Source organism: Xylocopa sonorina, chromosome 1, assembly GCF_050948175.1.
Source record: "Xylocopa sonorina isolate GNS202 chromosome 1, iyXylSono1_principal, whole genome shotgun sequence".
Taxonomy (NCBI): domain Eukaryota; kingdom Metazoa; phylum Arthropoda; class Insecta; order Hymenoptera; family Apidae; genus Xylocopa; species Xylocopa sonorina.
In genome coordinates, this window is record NC_135193.1 from 19758448 (window position 1) to 19784813 (window position 26366).

At 32.9% G+C, this 26366-nt stretch overlaps 6 protein-coding genes across 9 annotated transcripts in view; 3 read left to right on the forward strand and 3 right to left on the reverse strand.

Moving 5' to 3' along the window:
* The window catches only part of LOC143425862 (uncharacterized), a 33726-nt gene extending 11566 nt beyond the window's left edge, over positions 1 to 22160 (forward strand). The window contains exons 2-5 of the mRNA XM_076898913.1: positions 20860 to 21087; positions 21166 to 21326; positions 21389 to 21570; positions 21661 to 22160. Coding sequence (XP_076755028.1) covers positions 20860 to 21087; positions 21166 to 21326; positions 21389 to 21570; positions 21661 to 21951 — 862 coding nt within the window. The 3' untranslated portion in view covers positions 21952 to 22160. The remainder of the gene's footprint in view (positions 1 to 20859; positions 21088 to 21165; positions 21327 to 21388; positions 21571 to 21660) is intronic.
* On the reverse strand, positions 466 to 4030 carry Zyx (lipoma-preferred partner zyxin). Its single transcript, XM_076903826.1, has 6 exons — positions 3594 to 4030; positions 3174 to 3312; positions 2509 to 2992; positions 2093 to 2430; positions 1594 to 2009; positions 466 to 1513 (listed from the first exon to the last, which is right to left on the reverse strand). Exons 2-6 carry the CDS (start codon positions 3306 to 3308, stop codon positions 1261 to 1263), a joined length of 1626 nt encoding a protein of 541 aa, XP_076759941.1. The 5' UTR covers positions 3309 to 3312; positions 3594 to 4030; the 3' UTR covers positions 466 to 1260.
* On the forward strand, positions 3520 to 11907 carry Mvl (solute carrier family member malvolio). Of its 4 annotated transcripts, XR_013102462.1 has the most exons (13): positions 3520 to 3596; positions 7507 to 7703; positions 7777 to 7899; positions 8020 to 8246; positions 8364 to 8502; positions 8582 to 8737; positions 8857 to 9015; positions 9089 to 9139; positions 9233 to 9615; positions 9694 to 9904; positions 9978 to 10048; positions 11036 to 11172; positions 11704 to 11893. XR_013102462.1 is itself a non-coding variant. In XM_076903789.1 (12 exons), the coding sequence occupies exons 1-12, from the start codon at positions 3557 to 3559 to the stop codon at positions 11768 to 11770; spliced, it is 1824 nt and encodes a 607-aa protein (XP_076759904.1). In that variant the 5' UTR covers positions 3520 to 3556; the 3' UTR covers positions 11771 to 11907. The 4 variants fall into 4 exon arrangements, 3 of the variants coding, with proteins under 3 accessions (XP_076759904.1, XP_076759914.1, XP_076759928.1); XM_076903789.1 differs by lacking the exon at positions 11036 to 11172 and having other exon boundaries at positions 11704 to 11907; XM_076903799.1 differs by lacking the exons at positions 11036 to 11172; positions 11704 to 11893 and adding an exon at positions 10129 to 10276.
* Positions 13080 to 15620, reverse strand: LOC143426690 (prostatic acid phosphatase). Its single transcript, XM_076900287.1, has 7 exons — positions 15366 to 15620; positions 15025 to 15123; positions 14415 to 14837; positions 14194 to 14317; positions 13914 to 14125; positions 13666 to 13846; positions 13080 to 13497 (listed from the first exon to the last, which is right to left on the reverse strand). Exons 1-7 carry the CDS (start codon positions 15462 to 15464, stop codon positions 13373 to 13375), a joined length of 1263 nt encoding a protein of 420 aa, XP_076756402.1. The 5' UTR covers positions 15465 to 15620; the 3' UTR covers positions 13080 to 13372.
* LOC143427072 (acyl-CoA-binding domain-containing protein 4) lies at positions 16866 to 19636 on the reverse strand. The gene is made up of 5 exons (XM_076900932.1): positions 19481 to 19636; positions 17877 to 18233; positions 17645 to 17784; positions 17192 to 17554; positions 16866 to 17114 (listed from the first exon to the last, which is right to left on the reverse strand). Exons 1-5 carry the CDS (start codon positions 19539 to 19541, stop codon positions 16971 to 16973), a joined length of 1065 nt encoding a protein of 354 aa, XP_076757047.1. The 5' UTR covers positions 19542 to 19636; the 3' UTR covers positions 16866 to 16970.
* Positions 22161 to 24223: 2063 nt separating the features above from the next.
* Positions 24224 to 25371, forward strand: LOC143424153 (histone H3.3A). Its single transcript, XM_076896056.1, has 2 exons — positions 24224 to 24375; positions 24458 to 25371. Exons 1-2 carry the CDS (start codon positions 24248 to 24250, stop codon positions 24738 to 24740), a joined length of 411 nt encoding a protein of 136 aa, XP_076752171.1. The 5' UTR covers positions 24224 to 24247; the 3' UTR covers positions 24741 to 25371.
* The last annotated feature ends 995 nt before the right edge of the window (positions 25372 to 26366 follow it).

Genomic DNA, 26366 nt, shown 5'->3' on the forward strand with positions numbered 1-26366 from the left:
TCCGCAATCTATAAAGCATGCCTTCTGAAACACAGAAATTGATGTATTAAAAAAAGGAAAAAAAAACATAAAATAATATGTAGATTGTACGACAGAAAACTATCTAAGTACTCGATGATAATAAAAAATATATTACGTATAAGAGATGCATATATTTAAAGAGAAAATAAAGACATCTGTACACGAACATTATATATAGATGGAAGAGCCATAGCAAAGAAAAGGTTTAGACTAAAATAAGTGTGAATCTCTCCTGCAAATATATAATAATAAAAGTCTCATTAAAATATAAAATATACGATGCTCCAGTATGTATACATTGTACTTGTAAATTCACCTCTCTTATTTAGTTTTATCTGTTACTTTTCATTCGTTTCACAGTACGAAAAGTAATTAGAATTCGTGTTTCTTCGAAATATATTAGATATCTGATTCAATATTTGTTCCAATAATACATTTTATTAATTATTAATAATACATTTATTATTCTTATCAAATCCTATTCGCTATTTAGTCTTTTCGTCTGCTAAATAGATAATATAATTTAAAATATTTGCACTAATACGCTATATTAATTCTATCGTATCACATGATTTACCGCAAAGTGGGAATTTAAATACATAACGAGTTCTAGATAATCGAACTATATATATATATATAATTTTGTATGTACGTTAGATTATATAGAAAAAAGCATACAAATTGCACAATGTCTATTTCGTATTATTGACGTTACGTAGATATATGTTGTCGTACATAAACCTAAATAGCTTTCTTTTACATTAGGAATTGTATACCATGCGTTAATAGCATATGCAATACACTTCTAAGATCACATCAATCATCATATTCAATAACTGTCCTTATTGCAAAATATTTCCACAGTTGAATTATCAAATTTGAAAACTTCAAACACGGGCAGTGTGCGGGCAGTAACGTTAACTAAGCTTAAATTTTTTTTGAAACTGCTTACTCTAAGTCAATATACATACGGGATATATCGTGTCAGAAATATAAATTTTTCAAAAAGTATAGAAATATTATTTGGTGTAACTTATTTCTTAGTATTAAATATAATAGAAAAAAATACTTATATTCAATTATCAGAATGACTTCGATTAGAAAGTACTTTAAAAACGTATAAAACTCCAGATTTCTCATATAGGATATCCTTATCTCTAAACATCAAAATTTCGTAAAACGGCAACTAGAAATGTAACAATCTAATATATGACTTCAATTGTTTTATGTTTATGCCACTTATAATTCAGTCGTCATATGCGATGTTAATGCTTGCACACGAGTCGCGTTGCAGCTCTTGCATAATACATGGTCATCTAAAGGATAGCAGCCGCGCCCTTCGGAATCGGAAGACAAAACCAAACCACAGTCTTCACATTTGTAACATTGAATATGGAAACTTCGGTCAAGTGCTACGACGCGCACTGTTTCATCCTGTCCTGGTTCCGGCATGATTGGTAATTTACACACGCAGCAGCGTGGCGCGAATTTCCTGCGACACAAAGAACACATTGATTTGAACTTGTAAGAAGAAATCAATCATTTTGTTACGTCGAGTAAAATGTTACTTACTTGTGGAAACATTGAATACAATGAATTTGATTCGTAGCATCTACCGTAAATGGTATGCCATCCAAACTTTGACCACAAACTACGCACGTGAAGCAGGACGGATGGTAAGGTTTTCCTGTAGCTCTCAATATTCTATCAAGTATTGGTCTAGTGCAAACGCAACATTTTTCTAAAGTGTTCAAATAATCTTCCTCGCAGTAGGGTTTGCTTTCCAGCGAATAGAATGGTTTTCCCTGTAGATTAACTTTACAAACGTAACAACAGAAGCAGTCGATATGGAACACCTTATCCATCGCGGAGCAACCGGTACCTTCGCCTTCAACCTTACGACCGCATTGTGCACAAATTCCATATATATCGCTGTCTTCGGAATTATCTTCCATTCCTTGGACTAACAGGTCAGTCAGAACGTCCACCTAAAGCAAATGTAATTGTTAAACTATTTTTTTCAATAGTAAATTTAACAAATACAAGCAAAGCTAATATGATTTTAACGTACTTCCTTTACTGGGGATATTTTTCCCTGAGGCTGTGTAGATGCAGCGGATCCATAGCCAGAATACATGGAATAATTACAAGATAATTGCGATGGTGGTCTAGGATTAATTGGTTCGTATATGGATTCATATGTAGAACTGGATTGTGAGCTTGGTCCATAAATGTCATTCGGATAATTATCAGAGGGAAAATCGGTTTGATAAGTAGCACGCCTTAACTCGCTATAACTGGATGACACAGGACTTGGAGGCGGAGGTAATTCTTCCGGTGGCGGCGGAAAGGAACTACCCGGAACGCAGGGAACATATTCCGAAGGTTCTGGTGGTGGTGGTAAGTCGTCTATAACATAATTGTTTAATTTAATAAATACACTAATGAAAATCATTTTTTAAAAATCACTTTTTTCATGTGCCTTACCATTATTATGCGCAGAGGAAATATTACAATACGTATTTTCTGGCTTAGGATTCCATTGAATGTTGCTATAAATTATATCTTTCTCAGTTTTAGCTGGTTTGTTTACTGGCATAGATATCGGTGGTTCTATATTGCTGTATACAATATTTCGTGTCGATCTTGAATGATCTTCAACTGGAACTTGTGGAGCTGGCATATTCCCGATATTGGAATAGTAATTCTTTTCGTCGTATCCATATTTTGGCTCAAATTTTTCATCCGATTGACGTATGTAGAAATTCTCGTTAGGCTGATAACTTTTAGTAACTTCTTTCCCATTAGCAGAGGATGACAGCGAAAAATCACTTTTTTCTATACTCAATGGCACGTATGGTGAAGGAGAATTCACATATAAATTAGACGATTTTTCATGCTGTCCAGAATTGTTAAGTACTGTACTATATGATGGCACGGATGCAGCCTTTATAGTATAACTTTGCGGTATCTAAAAAATTGTTTATGTAATTAAATTTTCTTATAATATATAAGACTATTTAAGAAGATTTCGAATCTCGTTAGTTTTACCATGAATATGTTTCCATGTAATAATGGAACAGTCATGGAAGAGAATCATAAAATAATGTTAGCCGCAGAATGTTTGTATTTTTCACTATTTCTGTTGTTACCTGTGGCTGCGATTTTTTTGGCTTCGGAGGTACAGCTGGTCCTACTTTTTTCCCAGTCTTGAGAGTTTTAACACCATCGCCGTGGTTAATTTGCAAATTTGCAATTTGTTGCTCCAAATTACTAACATTAGACATTTTTCTACAACCAAGTATGAACACACTTCAACTTATTTCTGTCATTTGTATATTATGTAAAAAAAAAAATGTAAAAACTCGGTACAAAGGACGAATCGAAGAAACTGATATTGAAAATATACGCGGTATAACAGCGTACAGAATTGTGTAACAGGATTCGTAATGCTAAATATTTTATCACGAACAATTATCATCGGTTGAATTTTCTATCGGCGAACTAAATGTATGTACCACCTGTCTAATATAAAATGGAGCTGATACCATTGAAAGGAGCTTCAAACTTACCCAGTGAGTTAACTAAACGTATCGTTTCTCCAAAATCCTTCGTTTCGTGCGCTTATTTCAATCCGAAATCGGGCAATTCTTGTCCGAAAACTACCGTCGGGTATATTCTGTGGTAAACTGTGACACAACTGAATAGCTGACTCATAAATCCCTTATCTCATGACTTTAGAAATTCCTTTACGATGACTTTTCGGGCACGACCATAGCCCTCTTCCACTTTTACGGTACTACATTCGATCAACAATTAATTAACCCTTCGGACGTCCACCAATTCAAAAAGAGACCAGTGACTGATAATGTTTTTTTACGTGCAAATCTCTCTACAAATAATTCCTCCCTCGACTATCACTTTCTGAACAAGACCCCACGACTAAACTACCAACTTTATTTTCAAAAAAGTACACCACGCCTTAAATCGTTTACCACGATACTCCTCGTTGTCATATCAAAGCTCGTTAAATTCCGAGAATATTCGTACGCCGAGTGTAATTATCATAAATGTGCGCGACGCGCACATTTAGCTAGGAGGAAATAAAATTTCGACTTCAAGAGTTTGATATTTTCAAAGCCCAAACACTCGAGTGTCCTAAGAATAGTGTGATTTCTAGATTGAGAGACTCGTCGTTCGCAATTTGAACAAGTTATTCTATCTTTTTGATAAATCTGGGCTAGTTCAAGTTATTTTTCCTACTATCTTATTTGTTTGGTATACAACGATTTCTTTCAATCGTTAAGAAAGTAGTATGAATTACCTAGGTTGGTATCGCCCGCCATTTTTGAATGCATGGTTTTCCTCTTAAACTGCTGTGTGATGAATATTATTTTCTTATTAGAATCCGAAGCATTAGTCAACGATCTCATGTTTACACGGTGCTCGTATTACTTAATACGCTTCATAGAAAACTGTTTATCCAATTATTCCCTTTAACTGTAATGTATTTGCGAATTCTTGCTGTTCCATTAATAATGATGCAATTTCGAGTTTATTTTTAATATACTTTTGTATTACGTACGCAAAATACTTTTCTTTGCGTTCCGTCGCGTTATTCTTAGCTAGAGATAAATAGCTTTTTGCTCAAGAAAACTATAAAAGAGTTATTAGTATGCGCATATTACGAGATAACAAATTTCATGGTCGGGGATAAGTTTTTCCGCACAGTAAAGCCTGCTTTGTTTAGAAAAATTTTTTTTTTTTTAGGTCTCCATCACGAAACGTTGAAATAATTGCCATAGCGTTTCGTTTGCAGAAGCAAACAATTTTCCTTGGTATTCTCCGCCAGTGTTAAGACCATTTCTATCTACATTTCGGGTCAAGGAAACGTTATAATATTTTACCAGTATCGAATCGGCGAGCGATTTCGAAAAAATATTCTTCGTTTTATCAGGGCCAGTAGCTCTTGACGATCACACGTATTGATACAATATGATGAACAGTGCTTGATAAACGGCTGTTTACATTGGCAATGTAAATTTAGATTATATCTCGAAGTGTCTTGTTATTATACATACTTAATTTTCTTCTGTTTTCCTTTAATACGCATGATTTTTATTAAAATTCTCATTACTTTTATTTATAACATTCGCTTGCCCCGTTCGTAATAGTTTTATTAACTTTATTTTTATTAATACGGAAATTCTGTTTTCCTCGAACGTAGGAGGAAACTTTTCGAACGATCAGAATTAACGATTACGGTCAACTGCCGGTTTTAATTTTAATGGATAATTATAGCTACCACGTTAGCCGCCAGAACATTATTAATTTACGTGGTAAGTCGAAAAGCGTAATATTTTAATTGGACGATTCATTTTCGGTAAAAATAGAGATATGTATACTTATGTAATTTATACGGTGATCATTTTTTATAACATTCGGCTCCAGTTAATCGGCTAGGGTCAGGGGATGTTCATCTGATTGCACTTTTATTTTCTAACTGTGCTTAGTTTTTCCTCGTTCGATGGGATTACCACGATGATTCACAGGAACATTCGAAACTGCATTGAGTAAGTGCTTTCTACGAGCTATGCGTTGTGCATCCTGAACGATTATTTCTGTTCATTCGACTGATCATTGAAAAATGTTTGCAATCGAGACATGTCATTATGGATTGATAATACTTCAAAGGTTCGCCTGCAAGAAGAAAAAAAAAATAATCCGTATCGTATATTGATTATATAATTTTTTCACAGTTACTCATTCGTGTACGCAGCAACGAGTACCGGCGTTATCGAATACAAAGAAGACACATTCGCTAGGTCTTTCACGTTAAATATATTTACACTGGACTGTCCTCGATACAAAACACAGCTTACCGCGCGATACGGAATGCTTTTATAACATTAATATACCGCGCTCTCGTAGATATCGATGATTAAGGAAGAGTTGAAAAAAACGTTGCCAAAAATTTCCTAGTACATAACAAAGGAACGTTCTTCGAAGCTAGTAAGAGGAAGCTGGCTTATCTAATCGTACCTAATTGAATTTTGATTTTACGGTACGTGCCTATCTACAAGAAACTAATTTTATCATCGCGTTATTGTTTCCTTTATCAGAAATGGTTAAGATGCATCAATCTTGTTATTATTATCAACAGTAGCGTCACAGCTACGTATTGATTGAAGTTTACCGAGAACTGTTAAAGAACACGTCTCACAATCTGGAATTCGTGTTTATATTGAGATCTTTAGAGTATTTACTTAGTTGTATTATCGGTGCTAACAATTGCTGAAATGTTTCGCGCATAGGAATGGCGATCGTTAGATTTTAGACACGCAAGAAATTTTATCTAGCTGATAAATGGAACGACAAACAGAAATCGTGCGTTTCCTGACCGAAATGGGAAACGATACGAGTGTAGGGTTCAATAAATTCTTTCCTCCTAAGAAACGCTTTCGATTCTACTTTACGAATAAAGAGCCACCGTGTTAATGTAACTGAATAAATGCAGCGAGCAAATGGATGCTCGGTAGTATTAAGACTGATTGAAGAATCAGAGCCGTCTGTGGCTTAAATGGCGTTTGGCTGACTCAGAAACCGGATTTAAATGCCTCCCCATTAGAGTCGTTGATAAAAGATATAATTTACTACCCACAGGCTTTCCGGAAGCAGTTGGTTTGTTTTGTGTATTTGGGAAAGGAAAGATAAACGGGACTCGAATGAATCCAGTCGTACGGACGCGAATTCGTAGCGAGAGTTATTTTCTCGTGACAACAGACGCGAATGGGTCATTGTGATGAACTATTTTTTTTGCATTACAATTCCGCGGGACTTCCCCAATGACGATGTCGCAGTTGCGCCTTTCCGTAACGTGGCATTCATGAATTCCCTCCATGAATTCTAAACAGACGACGAGATTGGACATCCCCGGCGGCAATTACATTTGGTAGTATTTCGTGTACAGGGAGGGGAACGTCCGAGAAAGATGGTTGCAAAGTTTTGCTCATTTGCTTTGTCGCGCTGGATGGTGGCCTCAGTTGCTCGGTGATCGTGGCGTCGGGTGTATGTTGTGCTTTCGTCCAATTATGTGTCTCGCTTAATCCCACGAGTTCGATTCTTAACTTTTTGGTAAAGTAAAACGTTATTCACTCCCGTTTACTTAAGTTGAATTGAAACATGGAACATTTACTGCTTACTTTTATGCTGGTTAACAATGGTGTTGTGTAACTAATAACATTGAAGTTGTAGACGAATTTTAGTTTTATCTTTAATGGATAATTGTTTCTACTTTCAACGTGATATTTCATTAAACTGTAAGGTTTGGACACTGGTATCGATGTTGGCCTTTCGTCTATAGTATCTGTTCCTTGGTTTGTTATTTCCATCAGGAAAGTGTTGAAGCATTCATGTTCGTTGGTCAATGTCAATGTAAATCAGATTCGTTAAAGCTGGGCTACAAACTATTGATTTCATTTCCAGGCTCACTGTATCGATACACCATGCAGAATAATTATAACGCAGAGTTCAACAATGATTCAACAGTCACAACGGTGCCTCATCAACATACAAGCCCGGAAACACAGAATAATGATAAACCAAGTGAAAGCACCAGTTTGACACGTAATAATCAGACATATTTCGCAGATGAAAAAGTTCACATACCTGAAACAGATAATGTAATACAAAAATATATTAATGTTACAATGAGAATTTAAATAAATTTTGTAATGATAATTTTAATTTTTCCAGAGTATATTTAGTTTGAGAAAACTATGGGCCTTTACGGGTCCTGGATTTTTGATGTCTATAGCTTACTTAGATCCTGGAAATATAGAATCTGATTTGCAATCCGGTGTGGCTGCCAAATATAAGGTACTTTTTCAAATAAAAAATTTTTTACTTATCTCAATATTATCTTCATTGTTTTTGTTCTTCGATCACTTGATTCTTTAATCCCTTGGTTCTTTAATTTGTTCCTTCTCTTTCTGTTAGTTATTGTGGGTATTATTAAGTTCGACTATTCTTGGGCTTATTATGCAAAGATTAAGTGCAAGACTCGGTGTAGTAACAGGTTTGCATTTGGCAGAAATGTGTTATAGACAGTATAAGAAGATACCAAGATTAATTTTATGGATAATGATAGAAATAGCCATAATTGGTAGTGATATGCAAGAAGTAATAGGAACCGCTATTGCACTGTCTTTATTAACAAATAATGCGTAAGTAATGTAATTTTCTTTTCTTCTCAATGATTTATAATCTCTTATTTAAATTTTGCTCTTAATTGTTAATGAATTTTGTACATGTATATATATGTTTTCTGTAATTTGATTTAGTATTCCTATATGGGGTGGTGTACTTATCACAGTGATTGACACTTTTACATTTTTATTATTGGACAAATACGGTTTAAGAAAGTTGGAACTTTTTTTCGGATTTCTTATCACAGTGATGGCTATCACGTTCGGTTATGAGGTAAATTACACTTATCAAACAAATGATTAAATATATGTATACTTACAAATAGATGTTTCAATGTTGCTTTATGTTTCAGTACGTCGTTTCTTCTCCTCCACAAAGTGAAGTGATAAGTGGAATGTTTATACCTTGGTACAAAGATTATGACAGGAATATGTTATTACAAGCTGTGGGGATTGTTGGCGCCGTCATAATGCCACACAATTTATATCTTCACAGTGCCCTTGTTAAAGTAAGAAAAGAACAAAGGATATAAATAATCTTTTTCATGAAATCGAAGATGTAGGCATTTCGATGTTTTAAATATTCATCAATTATTAAACGCGCACTGTAACATTTTGTATTTTTTAGTCAAGAGACATCGATCGCAAAGAGCCGAAAAAAGTTAGAGAAGCGAATATGTATTACTTCATTGAAGCATGCATAGCACTTCTGGTATCTTTTATAATCAACGTGTTCGTCGTCGCAGTGTTTGCGGACGGCCTTTATAAAAAGACTAACTTAGAAGTTGTAAGTATAACGATCAAGAAATTTAACTAAGATTCTATAACGTTCGCACAATGTATTTTGTCTTACATTTTAGTACAACATTTGCGAAGCTAATAATTACACTCTAGGAATGAAAACATTTGAAGTAAGTAAGAAAAGAGTGATTAATGGAAGCATATATTTATCCAGAAATTATGAGATCTCTTATTACATTTTATATCATAATTATTAATTACAGAAAGATAATGCCACAATTTCAGTAGATCTTAACAAAGGTGGTATATTTCTTGGTTGCGCCTTTGGTGCAGCTGCGATGTATATTTGGGCTGTCGGTATTTTCGCTGCTGGTCAATCCTCCACGATGACTGGAACGTACGCAGGACAATTTGCAATGGAGGGTTTCTTGAACCTTCAGTGGCCTCGTTGGAAGCGAGTCCTCTTCACACGAATGATTGCTATTGTTCCAACTTTTCTCGTAGCATTCTTCAGTGACATAAACAATGTGACCGGCATGAACGATATCCTGAACGCTATCATGACTCTTCAGTTACCTTTCGCAACTCTGCCAACAATAGCATTCACGAGCAGCGCTCAAATAATGGGTGAATTCCGTAACGGAATGTGAGTTTTCGAAACGCTAATTTCGTAGTTAATCGTTTAATGATCGTGCGATTATTAACGTATACTTCTGAATTTCAGAGCGAATAAAATTATTGCAACGGCATTGTCCGCTCTCGTTATAACTATAAATATATATTTTGTGATAGACACCGTTCAAAAGGACTTACCACATCACTGGGCAGTGATACTTGCAATTTCTATATATTCTATTTTATATTTACTATTCTGTCTTTATTTGGTAATTCACATGTCTGTGAGTATGGGCGCAACTTTCCTTGGTGACTATCGGGTAAGTACTAAACAGAGATATCAATATCGATATTATCTATAACTAATCATTTTATTACTAATTCCGGTTACAGTTTGTAAGGCAGTACATTGGAACTCCTGTAAATACAACACTTGGGTTATCCAATCCTGCAATATACGCAAGGTAAGGACTGTACACGTCCTTTACGTCAGACGAATTTGTTGGCTAATTTAATTAATCATTTTACATTATTTATTACCTAGCCGTGGAAAAAGGAATTACTCATTTTATGTGAAGACGTATAATGAATAACAACGTGTACTAATAAACTATTTTCCTAGAAATTGTAATTAGCAATAATAACGAATTATTGAAGTACGCGAATAATAATTTTACAATAAAAATTCGAAGGATGCAAATAACTTGGGACTAACTTTAATTAGTATTTTTAATAAAGAGATACTATTATTTCCACGAAATCGAGATTGAGATAATCGATGGTCAGAGTTGAATTAAACATATTTATTCAAATATTTAATTATAATTATTAAATAATAATATTTCTTTATCAGAACAACTCACACGTTGTTTCGTCTTTGTACAGATTTCATTCTCGAATCATTTACTTACTCGTGTAAGGATTCGCTACGTATAAACTATGATCCTTGAACGCTTAAGTGGGCATCCTTCATGGACATTCATTTTTCATTTCCTTCGAATATTTATTATACACGTATAAAACTCAGTGACGTCAAATTGGTCATCCGCATGTGTGTTATCAATTGCTGGCATATTGAATGATGTGGTCGTTAAAATAATATTAAATCCATTATGAAATATGTCCATGCAATATCTCGTGTAATTAACAGCTTTTCCGTAATTAATAACAATTGTAATACGTCAAGATTGAATAGTGCTAACAAATATGTATTTGTACGAACATCACAAAATTATACTTTATTAAATACTGTATAAATTTTATAATAAACACTGTCGGGTATGTATAGTACGAAAACATTAGACAGTTTTCCGTAATATTACATTCATTGAAGTCTAGAGAAAGAAATCTTTTTAAGTATTAGCATAAATATTCTTACATTTATTGTTATTATTTAAGTATCTAACATATTGTAGTTATGATCTTGAATTATTCCTTTTTTTCGTTCATAGTTTCTTCGATACATCAGAAACATCATTAAACAGATAATCAAGTTTGCTTCGTGAAACCATCACGCATAAACAGGTTAAAAAAAATATTTACATAAACAAACAAAAATTGCAATTATTTATCTTCAACCTGGTACATGGTATGTATGTACTTGTATTATAAATGATACATCTTTTTTAAATAATTGTTATCCAGCTTAGAAAATTTTTATCATAGAAATAACAATTAACAAGCTTGAAAATAAAGTTCGTTGTGTGTAATAAAGTTAATTTTCGCGTATCTATGGATTTGAGTATGCAATATTAAAAATATTTTTGTTAGGAAAGCGATATTGAATAAATTAAATAATCGTTGATAAAGTATATTTCATACTTATTCGCTCTTCATTTATAAACTACTTTGTGTTTATTATTGTAATTATATCAATAATTAACCAGAAATACTTTCATTGCATGCATACTTTTAATCAACGCAAGTGTCAGCTTTCGGTATTAACTTGATTCTCAAAATTTCTTGTCCAAAGGTAAGAGCCTTTTTTTACATTTTTTTGCAATGGTATCTTATGTGGTGATAATTAATTTTAACTTTATTTCACTGGGGTATTCTAAATAATTTAACAGTTATACTCCTCTTTATCAAGTATACAAAATTAATCTGTTCAATGTTTTAGGACGAATCCAGCGTTTAACATCCAAGAAAATTGTACTGGAAGCTTTGCTATGATACCAGATCATTGATGAATAATTGATAAAAAAAAAAAGAAACACGATAAATAATTGACAATACTCGAGATTTTAGGATGTACAAAATAAGAAGCTAGATCGTGTCGATCATTTAAATTTTACATCAATGACTCACTAGATGTAAAAGTTTTAAAAAATGACACCAGATGATGTTTGTATATATTTAATTATAAAATAAAATAAGTTAAAACGTTATAAAAAAGTTCTGAGAGTTTTAAGTACACGGAATGATATTTGAAGTATGAAGACTCCAATGAACTTACATGATTTATTAAGTGTAATATGTAATATCTTGCCTACTACATATTGTTTATATTATTAGTTAGAAGCTGTGAATAAGCGTGTTCCACTTACATATATTTATGTACATATTTTGTATACATACCACTTAAAATGTACGCAACATCAATGTGAAAATCAGTCGATCTACTGTCGTTGTCACGGATAAATATTGCAAACAATTATATAGGTACTATTATATTTCTTGTTGCAATTAAAAGCTTATTTACTAAAAGTATTGATTAAGAACGCAGTCTGGATAAATAGTCCTTGTTATAATACTTTTATTTGTTTCCAAACATGACACACAAAATAAGTTTTAAGTATAAGATACAATTCATACTTGTTTATATCGATACGAAGCGATAAATTATAGCGGTAAAATAATTCAGTTTAAGGAGTACAAATTTTTTTATTATAATGTAGTCAAGTGGTAAATCTCTTTTATTCGAGTACCAAGTATTGTCTCTTTTACTTTAAATCTAATTTATCTTACATTTTCTTTTTGTTTAGAAATAACTATTCACGAATGTATCTGAAGATTAAGAAAGGACATAACAAAATGAAAAAATTAAATATATCTTTCCTGCGCAAAAATAGTAGACGTAATTTTTCTTTAACTGCTATAACTTAATGTAGTATGACTAGATATCTTCTAAAATATCGCAGACAAATAGTTCTTATATGTTAGAGCATTAAATCTTCTAAGATTTAAAATATATACCAAATCAGTTATATAGTATGAAATGAAAACTCAGGTACAAAATTTAGTAATATACGGTAAATAAATACCTGCCCTGAGTTACTAAATACAAATGTAATTCGAAGTTTATCCCGTTTTATCATTGCATATTGTTAATATAACTGATCTTTTATATGTTTCAATCACTTTTAGAAATAATTTTCTAACTATTTACGATCATCACAGATCATCTCTTCCTTCGCGTGAAAAAAAAGCAATGTTAAGTAAAAATGCACGTATAAATTATTGTATATTAACAGCTACTTTCTCTTTATTTTCATATCGATTAAAATTTTTCGAGATAATTAAAAGAATGCATTTGATAGCTTATTCAATTATAAACTGAAATATTTCATCACCAATAAAAAAGTACAAACAGTGTAAAATACATGAAAAATTTTCGAACATTTTACGAGAAGACGTGTCAGACCTTTTCCGCATCTGTATTTTATTCAATCCGTGTAAAAACAAATACGAATTTGTAATTTATATTAATATCATTCATTATCCAGTCACGAAGACATCGATCAATACAATAAAAGCAGTATGCTATTCTTTCATAATGCCGTATCTAATTATATAGGATCTGTTGTCAACCGAAGATAATACTGATTGTGTTCTCGCTTATAGTGCCAATAAATAAAGCCGACTATAGATAATACTAGTAAAACCAACATCAATATGGACGATGTCAGTATAGCTAAAAAAGTATTAAATGAAAAATTAGTTTTTCCAATTTTATAGTGAAACAAAAGATGAGTTAAGCCAAACAGAATTTTCTTAATTCTTTTAGCTTCGATCTCTCTTCTATAATAGCACAAAAATTTTAACATATAAGATGTAAATTTATATTATAATCAAAATTTACCAATAAGTGCTGTTAAGTTCATGGTATTTCCAAGTTGTTTCAAATTCATTGTACATTCTTTTTCCCAATTTACAGGTACAACGTCCTCTGTCAATGTAATAAATTGATCCAAAGGACATAACTTCATGCAACCAGGAAGTGTTAGAAGTTGTGGTTCTTCGCTAGTATTTTTATAAGAAATCTAAAAAAATACTTTGATTAATTATTTCATATTATTGTTTTCCTATGTGCTCACTGCAAGGACTTACTGTTACAAAATATTGATTCTCTAAATTTACTCTTAATTCTAATAAGATTGTAGCAGTATACGGTGGGCAATGTGGTTCAAAAACATTTAGAGTCATTAACATATTAGCTATAGTTTCATCGTGAGCACTGTACATCCACACTTTTCTATCTGGCACCAAAGCATTCTTTGACTTGCTCTGCATATGATCTATCATTTCTCCGAGTAATAATCCTGTCATAAAATTTTCAGAATCACTTTTGATTTACTTCCCTATGTACATTGAAATCAATATTATGTACCTGACTTTAATCTTTGAAGTATCTTATTGTAGGCATTGGTTGTAAAACTTTTTGCAGCGATAGATTTAAGCTTATCTGGAAATACCGACTTTGTCCATTCTGGCAATGTTTTATTATAAATACTCTGTTACCAAATATATGATGCATGAAGTTAATTATAAAAAAAACATTAATTACAAATCGAATTTAATTGAAATAGAAAACGGAAATATAGTTTATACCTCAATAAGTAGCGTATCATAAATTTGTTCAGCCGTTCTTAGAGATGATATTTTATTTCCAGTTTTCTCTGTCAGATACATGTACAAGTTTTTATTCTCTTTGTCTATCTTTTTCATCTCTGGTGAATTCAAAACATTTTCCAGTTCATAATCATATCTAGGACAATATTTTTTAGCAGCTAAAATATTATCCTTGTCTTCGGGAATAGTGTGCACAGGAATCGGCATCCATTTAATACTATCCCATACTTGCTCACCGACTGGTGGATATAAACCAGCAAGATGTGATTCCGCTGACATTAAGGTACGATCTACGTCTGTACTTTGTACATAAATATCATACGGAGTATACAGGTCGCTTAGTAGATGCGCATAACGTTTGCGAAGCCAACGACCGAGCAATAGCTGTTGATATTTTCCAAGCTGTGTATCATATAACAAACATTAGTAAACATTTGGATGTATACAAAGCTCAAGAAAATTCAAAATTACCATAAGAAATTTTGTAAGAACATATTAAACAGATTTTTTTCTCTTTGCAAAATTATAGAGTGCAATAGAGTGCCAGTAAAATGAATATACAAATAGAGTAATTGACAATTGTACATACGTTTGTCAACTGGCCATATGGAACAGGCCAAAAGCTTTCATTGTTATAAGGATCGTTGGGGTAAGATCTTACAGGTGTTCTATCTCCGTGCCTGTACAACTAACGAATAAATTGCAAGATTAATTTTAAGAAACAATAATAATTATCATTTACCATACTTTAAACGTTTACATCGTATATATACATATATATATATGTCTATATATATATATATATTCTTTCTTTATTATTATTATTTATATATACATATATATATACACGACATTTAAAAAAAAAAGAATTAAATATAAACAATCTACGATAACAAATAACTTTTTAACTAAGAAGAATGTTTAACTTACAACATTTGCAAAAACAATTATTCCCAAATCTGTGTCCTGAGCGTATGACAGATTCATAACAAAAATGGTCAAAATGATAACGAACAGATTTTCGCTCATATTTCCAAATGTATGTACGATTTACACTTTCGTACCTCTGGTTAGAGGCCTCCTATGGAAATTGAATAAGGCATCGATCTGTTGATTACCGCAACCTGTGGAATACTGTTGTGGCCATTCTAATATCTGTTACGTAGTACGTGCATTTTCATTAGCTGTCATATAACGTATACATATATATACATATACATATGCATATACATGTATATTTACAATACGTAAAAATGTGAATCAAGCATTTAAAAAAAAAATGTTATATAATGTAACGAAATTTGTCCTAAAAGTTTATTGCTAATATCAGCTCCCAATTATTCTTAATTTCTATCGAACAAGATTATCTAAACAGCGACGCTCATCTCGGAGATTATTCGTAAAAATATTATTTTATCTTACAATATGTTGTTTTATCTTATATACTACACGACAGCATAATTATGCTACTGATAATGTTATCTACCTTTAAATTTAGAATTTCAATAAGTCACGCGATAAGGTCTTAACGATTGGAATTCATGTAATTACAAAGGTCACCGCGTTTATTAATCTTACGCTTAATAATCCGCGTTACATGAATTATGTCGGGGAATTTTTAACGCGAAATAGTTAAAAATATCGATCGCAAATATTATGTATGTAGATCTTGATCGATTTAAATTTCTGTTCTGTTTTTAATAAATTATTGTGTTAAGCAGAAAATAAAAAAACGGGGGGATAAATGTTTTGAAATATTTTATTTTGAAATTGTACAAAGTGAAAAATATGAACTTACAAAATGATAATTATATTATTGCAATTCAAAATTGTACTAATAGATAATAAAACATCCGCGAAAATTAATTACAAACGATACAGCTATTGTTACAAATTTAGTTAGAAATTGCACATTTTTACACAGTATTTGTACACAATTTCGAGGCATATATGTATGCTTAACTTAAAATTACATAAAGAAAATACTATTAATGGTAATAACAATACCATTCTAAGTAAATCATAATTTACTAAAAAAAAAAAAAAAAAAATCACGTATTATAATAAATTCTATTTTTTCTTTTTGCCTTTAACCTGAATGTACAATATAAAATTTGTATATAATTTTTGTTTCTATATTACAATATACGAGTATATATTACTATTTATAATACACATAAGTTATCTTAGGTAGCGGTATAGTTCATTGATTTTAAACATAGAAACATACAGAAACCAATTAAACATTATCCGATTCCTTTCATGTTTAAAATAAATAAATCTCTCTATACAATCGCTGTACACTGCACCGTGCACGAATAATTCATAGAACAAATTTAAAAACTTGAACGTGACTAATTATTCTCGCTCCAATTGCAATCTATCTACGAAATAAAAATCGTCCGGTATTTCCTAGCTCCCGCGTGAATTTACTTTGATCAGAAACCTTAAAAGTATTTATATTACTTGAGTTCAACGTTGTCTAATAGTAGATAGCGGAATATATTTTGAATTAGGATAATAGTAGTATTTAAATCACAGACTCCGTTGACGGTAACGTTGGGTTAAGGAGACCAAAAGTTGTACTACGAACGGCCATACGATTAAAATAGTGAACAATCGGGGTGAACACTCTGGTAAAGGCCACCATTGTGGGTATGAAGTCGCGGTAGGCTGCTTCTAGAAGAAACATAACGTAATGCAATAACGGAATATAGAGAAGAAGGAGTGTAGAAGACGAAATAGAATGCACGTACTATCGGTGGTGCCAATGCTTGCAACGTGTAACCTTCCAAGCTACGCACTCTGGCTGTTATTCTGTCTAAATCTCTTTGCAAGTTCTGCATAGTCGTGGCTATTTGATTGAGAAATTCGGCATTGGATTTCTCATCCTTTTTAATACGTTTACTGTTCCTTTCTTGCTCATTATCTATTACTGGCTCCGTGTAGCCGTTTGTACTAACGTATCCATTAGTTAACTCGGAAGGAATCTCCTTTTGTGTAACTAGTTCATTGATTTTATCGGTAGAAACGCTTAAACTGTTTGTAATTTTCTGGGTACCATTGGAAGCTTTCGTCGTATTTCGTATTTCGTCTTTCTGCGTTCGTTCCGGGGCAGACTGTGAATAAATGAAATTAATTTCAGTATTATAAATTTAAAGTAGCTGCGTGTCAAATACTTTGCATTGCCTATAATACCAGCGGCTTACTTCGACGGTATCTATAAATTCTTCTTCGCCGTCAGTATCCGGCGGGCTTGCGCTATGGCTACTGGCAGGACTAGTTTCTAAACTACTTGCAATATGACGATTCTTATTACAAACTCTATGTGGCGATGTTTCCCTTGATGCTGTACAGGAAGAAAATTATTGAAAACATTCAATTTTGTTTCGCATCTTTTCTTATGGATAGAAATTAGATAAGAGAGCATGTAATACATACCCAAAGGGGATCCAGATAATGGCATTCCGGGTTGCGAACGCATACGCTCCAACACAGGTCCAAGAAGTAATTCCAAATCTTGAGGTGGAACACTTTCACAAAATGAATCTAAACTATCTAGAAAACTGGCCACTTTGTCTGTGTAAGACATCGTTTCTACGATCTTCTTTAATTCTTCTACATAGTTGTTCATTGCCTCCGTTCTGCTCATATTGCCCAAACGTGTCCAAGCGTCCCACTTTGCCTTCTTTACTACCTCCCAGAAAGCGGGCTTTGGTTGTAGGCATTGTCCTTCCGTTGCTTGTTTGTAATACGCATAAAAACGTAGCATAATTTCATGGCTAGGTTGATATGCTCCTGAAACATGTTACCAAAATCTATGATCATTATGTTCTTCTATTCATATCATTAATACATAGAATATAGAAAATGTTAAGCGTTACGAATTAAAAACATGCGTTACTCGAACATTGATACGGTTAAGACGTATAATCACATCGATGTACCGCTTCAAAGCGCAAGATGAATATTCTGAATTGTAGGATAAATCGTGATGTAACAAAATTTTATTTTGGGATACATTTTGCGTGAAATATTACAAAGCAATTACAACATTTATTTAAGCGCTATTAAAGAGCGACAAACAAAAGCCTGGGAATTTAATTTCCAATATAAAATTAAACAAACGATCCATAAAAAGACGCGGAAGGTAATAATCGATGGTATAATCTTGAAAAATGATAGGTATACTTGCGGTCGCTCAAGAGGAACGTTCCAGTTTTAAACATAAACTACAGTTCACCCATTCCAGCTCTGTTAGAAAGTAAAATGAGACCACTCACACAATGACTTATAATAAATGGAAAGTATATGTATGCACGCGTGTTTGTGAATTTAATAACAGTAGAAATATCCTGTCTCTAACGCAATATCAAAATACAGTCTTTGACTGATAGAATAAAAAGGAACTTCCATACTAATAATATAATATTGCAAAACTGTATACAGAAAAAAATCCTCGTCTTTACGATAATCAGAAAAAAATCTGCACGAGTACAACAAACATTCGTAACTACGCGCACTTTCGTAAAAATAAACAAATCAATTTGTGCCTAGTGTTATTATTACCGTTTCATTTTATATAACTTACACTTTCATTAAGCTCGCAGAAAAATGATGGCATCGCAATATTATACGCAAATAATACGCAAACAAGCTTTAATCTAAATGGTACGAGCTTATCGCAGTCCAATGGAAAATACAGATAAATATTTTGCAATGGGATAAACAAAGTTAGTACGATCACGATACAAGTTCATGATGTGAATATTAAGCGTTCGCGGTGTTGTTTAATTTAACAAGGAAAAACTAGTCTGTCGAGTCTTCTGCGAACGACAAAAAACCGACGAAAACAAGAAAAAAAAAAGCGACAGAAAAAGTAACGTAACGTGTCGTGTCGTGTCGTGTCGTGTCGTGTCAATATTAGAAGACGGAAAGCGTTTCGAAGGAGTCGCTTAGGACGTAAACGACGATGCGATCGCATCGTAGGAGAAATAAAAATCAACCACTGTCAGGAACGCGATCGATCGTGTCGAAAAATTTACCATTCTTTGGTAGATTCCTAATCACATTAACAGCCGCCTGAAACTGTTCTTCCGTCGTCATGGCAAGATCCGCAGCCTTTTAACAGACAGCTAGTCACGGTCCCTTTGCTACAGCGTGATCGTGTTCTCGTTGATGTCGGCGAGAGGTTCGCGAACGGCTCGAGTCGATGTATGTCCAGCCGGTGGGTACGTAACGGAGACGACTCGATTTATATCAATGACGAACGGTCGAAAAATGAAACAGAACGAGGTACAATGATCGAGTGACAGATCACCGATTGATGACTGGCGATCGTCCGGTAATCATACATTTCGCGAACGCGCATGCGCGCTCGATGATCAGCCCGTCTCGAAGTTTGACCCCCACCACCCTCGTTGCCGCAGAGTTCGCTGGCCAATTGCTTTCGGGACTTCTCGCTGGGAACGTGGAAAAGTTGCGGCTGACTCGGTTGTTTTTATTTCTCACTTTTTCTCCAACGAAACCACCGATTTTATCGAACGAAAGCTCCCGTCGATTCAATTTTGCGTCCACCAGCGAACGATCGTGCCTCGACACGCGGTTTTCTTTTAAATCGCACGTATAGGTTAGTATAGTTAATTGCTATTATTTATCGTATGGTAGTAGTACGATTCGTTCGGTTCAATTGTTTTTGTTATTCAACGTCAGTTTTTTTTGTAAATAGTATCGTTGAGAGTCAATTTTGTTGTACGCTTCGTTTGAAACTACTGTTTATGTATACGAGTATTTTATTGTTAATGATAGAGAAACTGTTTGAGTTTTTTAATATTTAAAAGTGAAATTTTTAACAAGATACTTTTAAAGTTTAGAAATGAATTATTTCCTTTAGAATGATTATTATATGAATGATTAGTATATGTTTTATGTACGTTTAACAGTGGTACGACAAGCAAAATGTTTGTTTATTAAAAATGATGGAGATATTTCTTAACAGGAGTGATTGTGAAACTCAATGGCTATTGCAACTATGTGAACGACGCTAGGTTTTTTGCAATTTTGGTGGTATATTAAAATAATCCATGTGATAATTGGTAACATGTACATATTAAGTAATTGTCAAAATTAAGAAGAGGTACAACTCTTTTACTAACACTTGTATCTACCATAATTTATTGTAAAAGAGGTAACTATTATAATATTTAGAATAAACGATTTTTATGAAATATATGTATTAACTCTTGTAACTGTTTAATAGTTACCATATGTTATATTTGTTCGTTCATAATAATACGTATACGTGTATTCCATAGAATGTTAGTACAAATAAGAACCACAAAGCTTGTATTTACATGGAATACGATATATTTGTTAAGATGTTTGTAATTCTTTTTATGATTAGTGAAATGTTATTATTTCGTAGGTTAAATTTATTATTTAACGTAAAGATGGTGTCTGTTGTTCGCGGTCGTGGGTGGGCTCAAACCAAGAAAGATTCGTTACCAAAGCCGGGAAGACCATTGTGTTCCGAGGATACGAATTATATGAATTTTATTAAGATCATCAATCTTGTTGATAATGAGAATTTAGCGGAGAAGGTTGACGAATTTGTGAAACTGATTAACGAAGAATTGAAGCAACAAAGTTTAAAGTAAGACTGCGAAATTGTATATACTGTACAATAAGTATTTTTAAATATTTCAATTGTTTTCGTTTTTATTGATTTTAGAAATATACATGACAAACTTTACAAATGTGCTTTAAACGATAGAGAATTTGGACAAAAGTTATCGATGGTGTATGACTCTCGAACGATAAGAAATGCACGTTTCCAAGAGGATATGAATTTATATAAACTCTTTGTAAATTGTTTACAAGCAGACTACGAAAGTACGTGTTCTTTATCTTTTAATGAGAATCTTATGAAATTATTTACTATGTCTTACATTCAGGAAGGAAAGAACTGAAGGAAGAAAATGTAACCCATTTTCACAATACTCTTTGCCTGTTCTCCGACTTTTTAAATAGTTTCACAATGTCAGTACCTTCTAGATTACAGTCTGCATTTCTGGATTATATGGAAATGTTGCTGGAAACGGCTTCTGAAGATGATATTAAAATTTTTATGGAACAAGTATGTAACAAAAGGTCAAACTTTAATTAAATGTACATATACGTGTATATATTCTAAACTGATGCAATTTTTGTGATTTATCTTTTTCAGGTCATTGCGCATAGAAAACATTTATGCAATAACGAAAAATTGCATAATTTGTTAATAAGTGCAAGACAAATCTTGATCGAAGGAAAAATCTCTTCTACGTCTCGACAAATGTTACTGTACGTAATAGATCTAGAGAGTAGAGATTTTCAGCCATTGCCTAACGATCTGGCAGAATTTTATAAGTCACAGTTAGATAAAAATTACATACACATACCGCAAAAGTCGGCGTCTGCAAATAATCGTGATCTAAGAACGATTCGAGGTTCTAATGCAACAGATTTTGCAAAATAAAAAATCTGCAGGAACTTACAACCGTGTTATACGACAGTATGGAAGTTAGAAAATATAAAAAACAAAGATATAGATTATATACATATATTTTCTACCTTGATATATTAATATAACACGATAACGTTGTAATGTACAAAATATGCACATACGACTGACAGTTGCATAAATAATCTGTCATTGTTTTCAAGGTCTTGTTATCGTGAAAAATAATTTTTCTTTAGTATTTACTTTTTTCATGAACTGTGTGTGTGTGTGTGTGTGTGTGTATGTATGTATGTATGTATGTATGTATGTGTGGGTATTATTTTATTAATCAATAGACCCGTTTACAAGTTGAATTAGAATGGATGCGAATAAATATAAAGTGTGATATTTATTATTTTAAAGAATGTAATACTCTATCTAATATTTTATACTGGGACTGTGCATGTACTGTAAATCAGCATAACATTGAAGTATTGTATTTTTATTTTATGTTACACGAATAGACTTTTCATTTATACCGAGTACATCTTCTAGTATGACATGCTTTAATTCACATTAATTTATGTTATTGAAATAAGTATCATAATTTTTAAAAGAACGCTCAAACTGGTCGTACATCGTTACCGGCAGCAACGTAAACTTTTGAGGACTGGTGGCGCCATCTCTGTGAAGACCGCTCAAACTGGTCGCACATCGTTATCGACAGTGAAGTGAACTACTGTGCTGGTGGCGCCATCTCTGTGAGAACTATCTAAACTATTCGGGACTTAAGTTCAACTCTATTTCCAGAGATGGCGCCACCAGCACAGTAGTTCACTTCACTGTCGATAACGATGTGTGACCAGTTTGAGCATTCTTCGCAGAGATGGCGCCACCAGTCTTTTAAAAGTTTACTTTGCCGTTTGAGCGTTCTTCTCAGAGATGGCGTTAGAGGTGATCTTTTGTAGGATCTGGTATTAAGAACTTATCTCAACCGTTGATTCATTTACTACCACCTCGATCGATCGTGAATTATATAGGAATCTCAGCTGCAATAATTATTATAATAAACTTATATTAAACTGTATAATACTTATATCCGCGGTACAGCTTATATAACTACAATTTATGCAAATTTGTAATGTAAACATTTATTTTAAGCTATTTCTCAATATGATTCTTACTTTAGGAATTTCTAGAAATTATTCTAATTGCATCAATTTCTTGCTATTTCTGGGAATATGCAATACTTTATTCCATTTGCCTGTTGAATTGTACATTTCGCTGAACGATCAATACCAAAAAATTGTTTTATTCTCTTGCATAAAATCATGCCTGGATAAATACGTTTAGATGAATCAACGTATATTGTATCTAATTTTATCGAACACGGTCACTTGCGTAGAAATATGCATTAAATAAATACAGGACGCATATGTTTCGTACACAAATCTATTTGTTTATTTAACGCAATTTAAGCGAAAGTGAATGCAATCATTCTTCTATTGTTGCTATCGATCATTTGGTAAAATGTGCAATTTAATACGAGAATCGAGATAAAGAATATATATATGTGTATATACGTATGTATATATTGCGTGTACATATGTATTTTTTTTTTAAATATGATTCATCCATTATGATGTTACTGTAAAGATTGAAACGAGTCGAAGAGTAACACTATTAAAATATAATTATGAACAGATAAATTCCACAACAAATGCGTTTATTCGCGGAAAGCTGACTAATCGTAAACAGTGTTACGAAATAGCAGCCAATCGTGTGATGTGTATCTGAACGGGGTGCTGTTGCCTATCTCTTACAGAAGCAAGCTACGTTTCTGAAAAAAACAGTAACCAACAACGGTTCAACGGCGCTGGACGAAAGGGAGTTGTTTGGCGATTCTGTTGTGAAACTATTTGGTGGCAGGTACGTTTGAATTAATTTCTAACCGAACAAAAGACACGCTTGTCCGCGTATTCGTTCGTATCGTTTCTAGATAACGTTTTCTCGTATTTGAACAAGCTTCGTGATTTGGTGTAGCGTAAGTGTCTCGTACACATTAATGTAACATTCACACGATTCGCCATTTTGTTTATTATGCTTGCTTTTGGAGGGAAATTATAACCCACTTTATATCGACTATAACTTGTTGCCAACGTGATTTTATTGTGTAGTACGATATAACGCGTGCAATAATTTAAAAAGGTACGATATTTAAAAAAAAAAAAATTGTGTATTTTATTCTCTGTGTAGATAAAAATTTGTCTGTATTCAGAATCTATTTATTTGTTCATTGAATTAACAGAGATCCATTTTTACCATAGTAGATATGGCGCGTACTAAGCAGACCGCACGTAAGTCCACGGGAGGTAAAGCTCCCAGGAAGCAGCTCGCAACTAAAGCTGCGCGTAAAAGCGCACCCTCCACGGGTGGTGTAAAAAAGCCACATCGTTACAGGTAAAAATATCCTTCAAAATTGTATTATCCGCGGTAATAAATTGTTCTTGCATTTTTGACAACGCGCACCATTATTTTTTAGGCCTGGTACGGTGGCTCTGAGAGAAATCAGAAGATACCAGAAGTCGACTGAGCTGCTGATCAGAAAATTACCATTCCAACGTTTGGTTCGTGAAATTGCACAGGATTTCAAGACCGACCTGCGTTTCCAAAGTGCAGCGATCGGTGCATTGCAGGAAGCTTCCGAGGCGTACTTGGTCGGATTGTTTGAAGACACAAACTTGTGTGCGATTCATGCTAAACGTGTCACAATAATGCCTAAGGATATCCAATTGGCGAGAAGAATTCGCGGTGAACGTGCTTAAGCTGTTCACGTCTCAGATTTTCTCAATTCTTTTTTTTTCTCTCTTCAAATTCATGTTATTATCATATTCTTGGATATTCTTACAATCAAATTCATTGTAGCTGAGTTTCACTCGCATAAGTCATTACTATAGATGAACACTGCCAAGCTGTACAAGCTATTAAAACGCAGAGATAAAGTATATCTATCTATCATATCAAATAGATTAGTAGAGTACATTTATGATTTAATTGTAGGAGTAGACAAAAGGCACAGACTACAGTACGTAATTCATAAAAAATAGAAATGTCACGGCGACTAATCACTGTTACATCTAATCATAAGTAAAATGAATGATGCATAAGCAATATAGGATGTAGACTTAGTATTTCGGAGGAAGCGTTATATTCATTATTATCATAGTTTCTAAATACAATTTTTTACATCGTTGTCAACGTTATAGTTTAGAATAGATTAAATTTATAATATAGGTAATTCTCACGTACAATGAGATAACGCAAATAGAGTAATGTAGCATTTGACAAAGGGAAGCAACTTATAGAAAATTAAAAAATGCTATTGAATTATGTACTTGAAGTGCCGTTATCTATATTTCGTTAGTTGTATTTACGTTATTAAATTATCTAAATTGACTCGCATTTATGTATTTCGTTTTCGTAAATTAACTAAAATAGAAACAAAACCTGTGACTAAAAAAATTACATTACACATTACCAATTATTTTTATTATTACGTTAATAATTATAATATAGTAATCAAAAAAGAAAAGAAAACAATTCACGAAACATTAAACTGTAAACTGTTACTACAAATTTTTTAATAAACTTGAATTATCTTACTATATACGTGCCGTCAAGATATAACTATCAAATCGTACCGTTACCATTCTTCGAATATGCATACGTATATCAATTATTTTAATAGAAAACAATCGAACATTCTCGATTCTTAGTTATTTTAACTTTGTTTCTGTATAGAAAAATCGATATGTAAACGAAGGTTTCTAAAAACAGCTATGAATAATTATTCTTTTGTCATAGTGTATTGAACACTATCTGATGTATGACACTACGATCAGTAATTAGAAGGATTACATCATCAACGTAAATAATATGTATTTCAGGAATTTTAAGTTCACTTAATTGCGTATTTCAGATACAACAGTGTAAGAATTGCAATTACGGGGGTATCGCATCATTTCTTGAAATGTAAGCATCTGTATACATATATATACATTTTGTATGCATATTACATAAACACATGTAAGTAATAAGCATAACAAACTTATTATCGAAAGTACGTAACATACATCCTTGATAACGATCTGTGCTCGTACACGTACATATACCGGGTTATCCGTTAAAAACAGAACCCGGATTTCCAAGCATATGTACAGATTTCTCACTAACACTCGTCACCGCCCCCTATCAGTCGTTGCCAGAAATTTGCAATTTTTACAGAGGGCAGAAAATACACGTTCTCGTTATCGTACAATTTGAAAACCTACGTATCTATCGAGAAAACACAACCACGTGTCTCTGGACCAAGGTTTCTTAAACTTAACTATGGTGTGAGGACCCGTAGTATTTATGAAAATTTTCGCGAAACTCTGTAAACATTGCAGGCA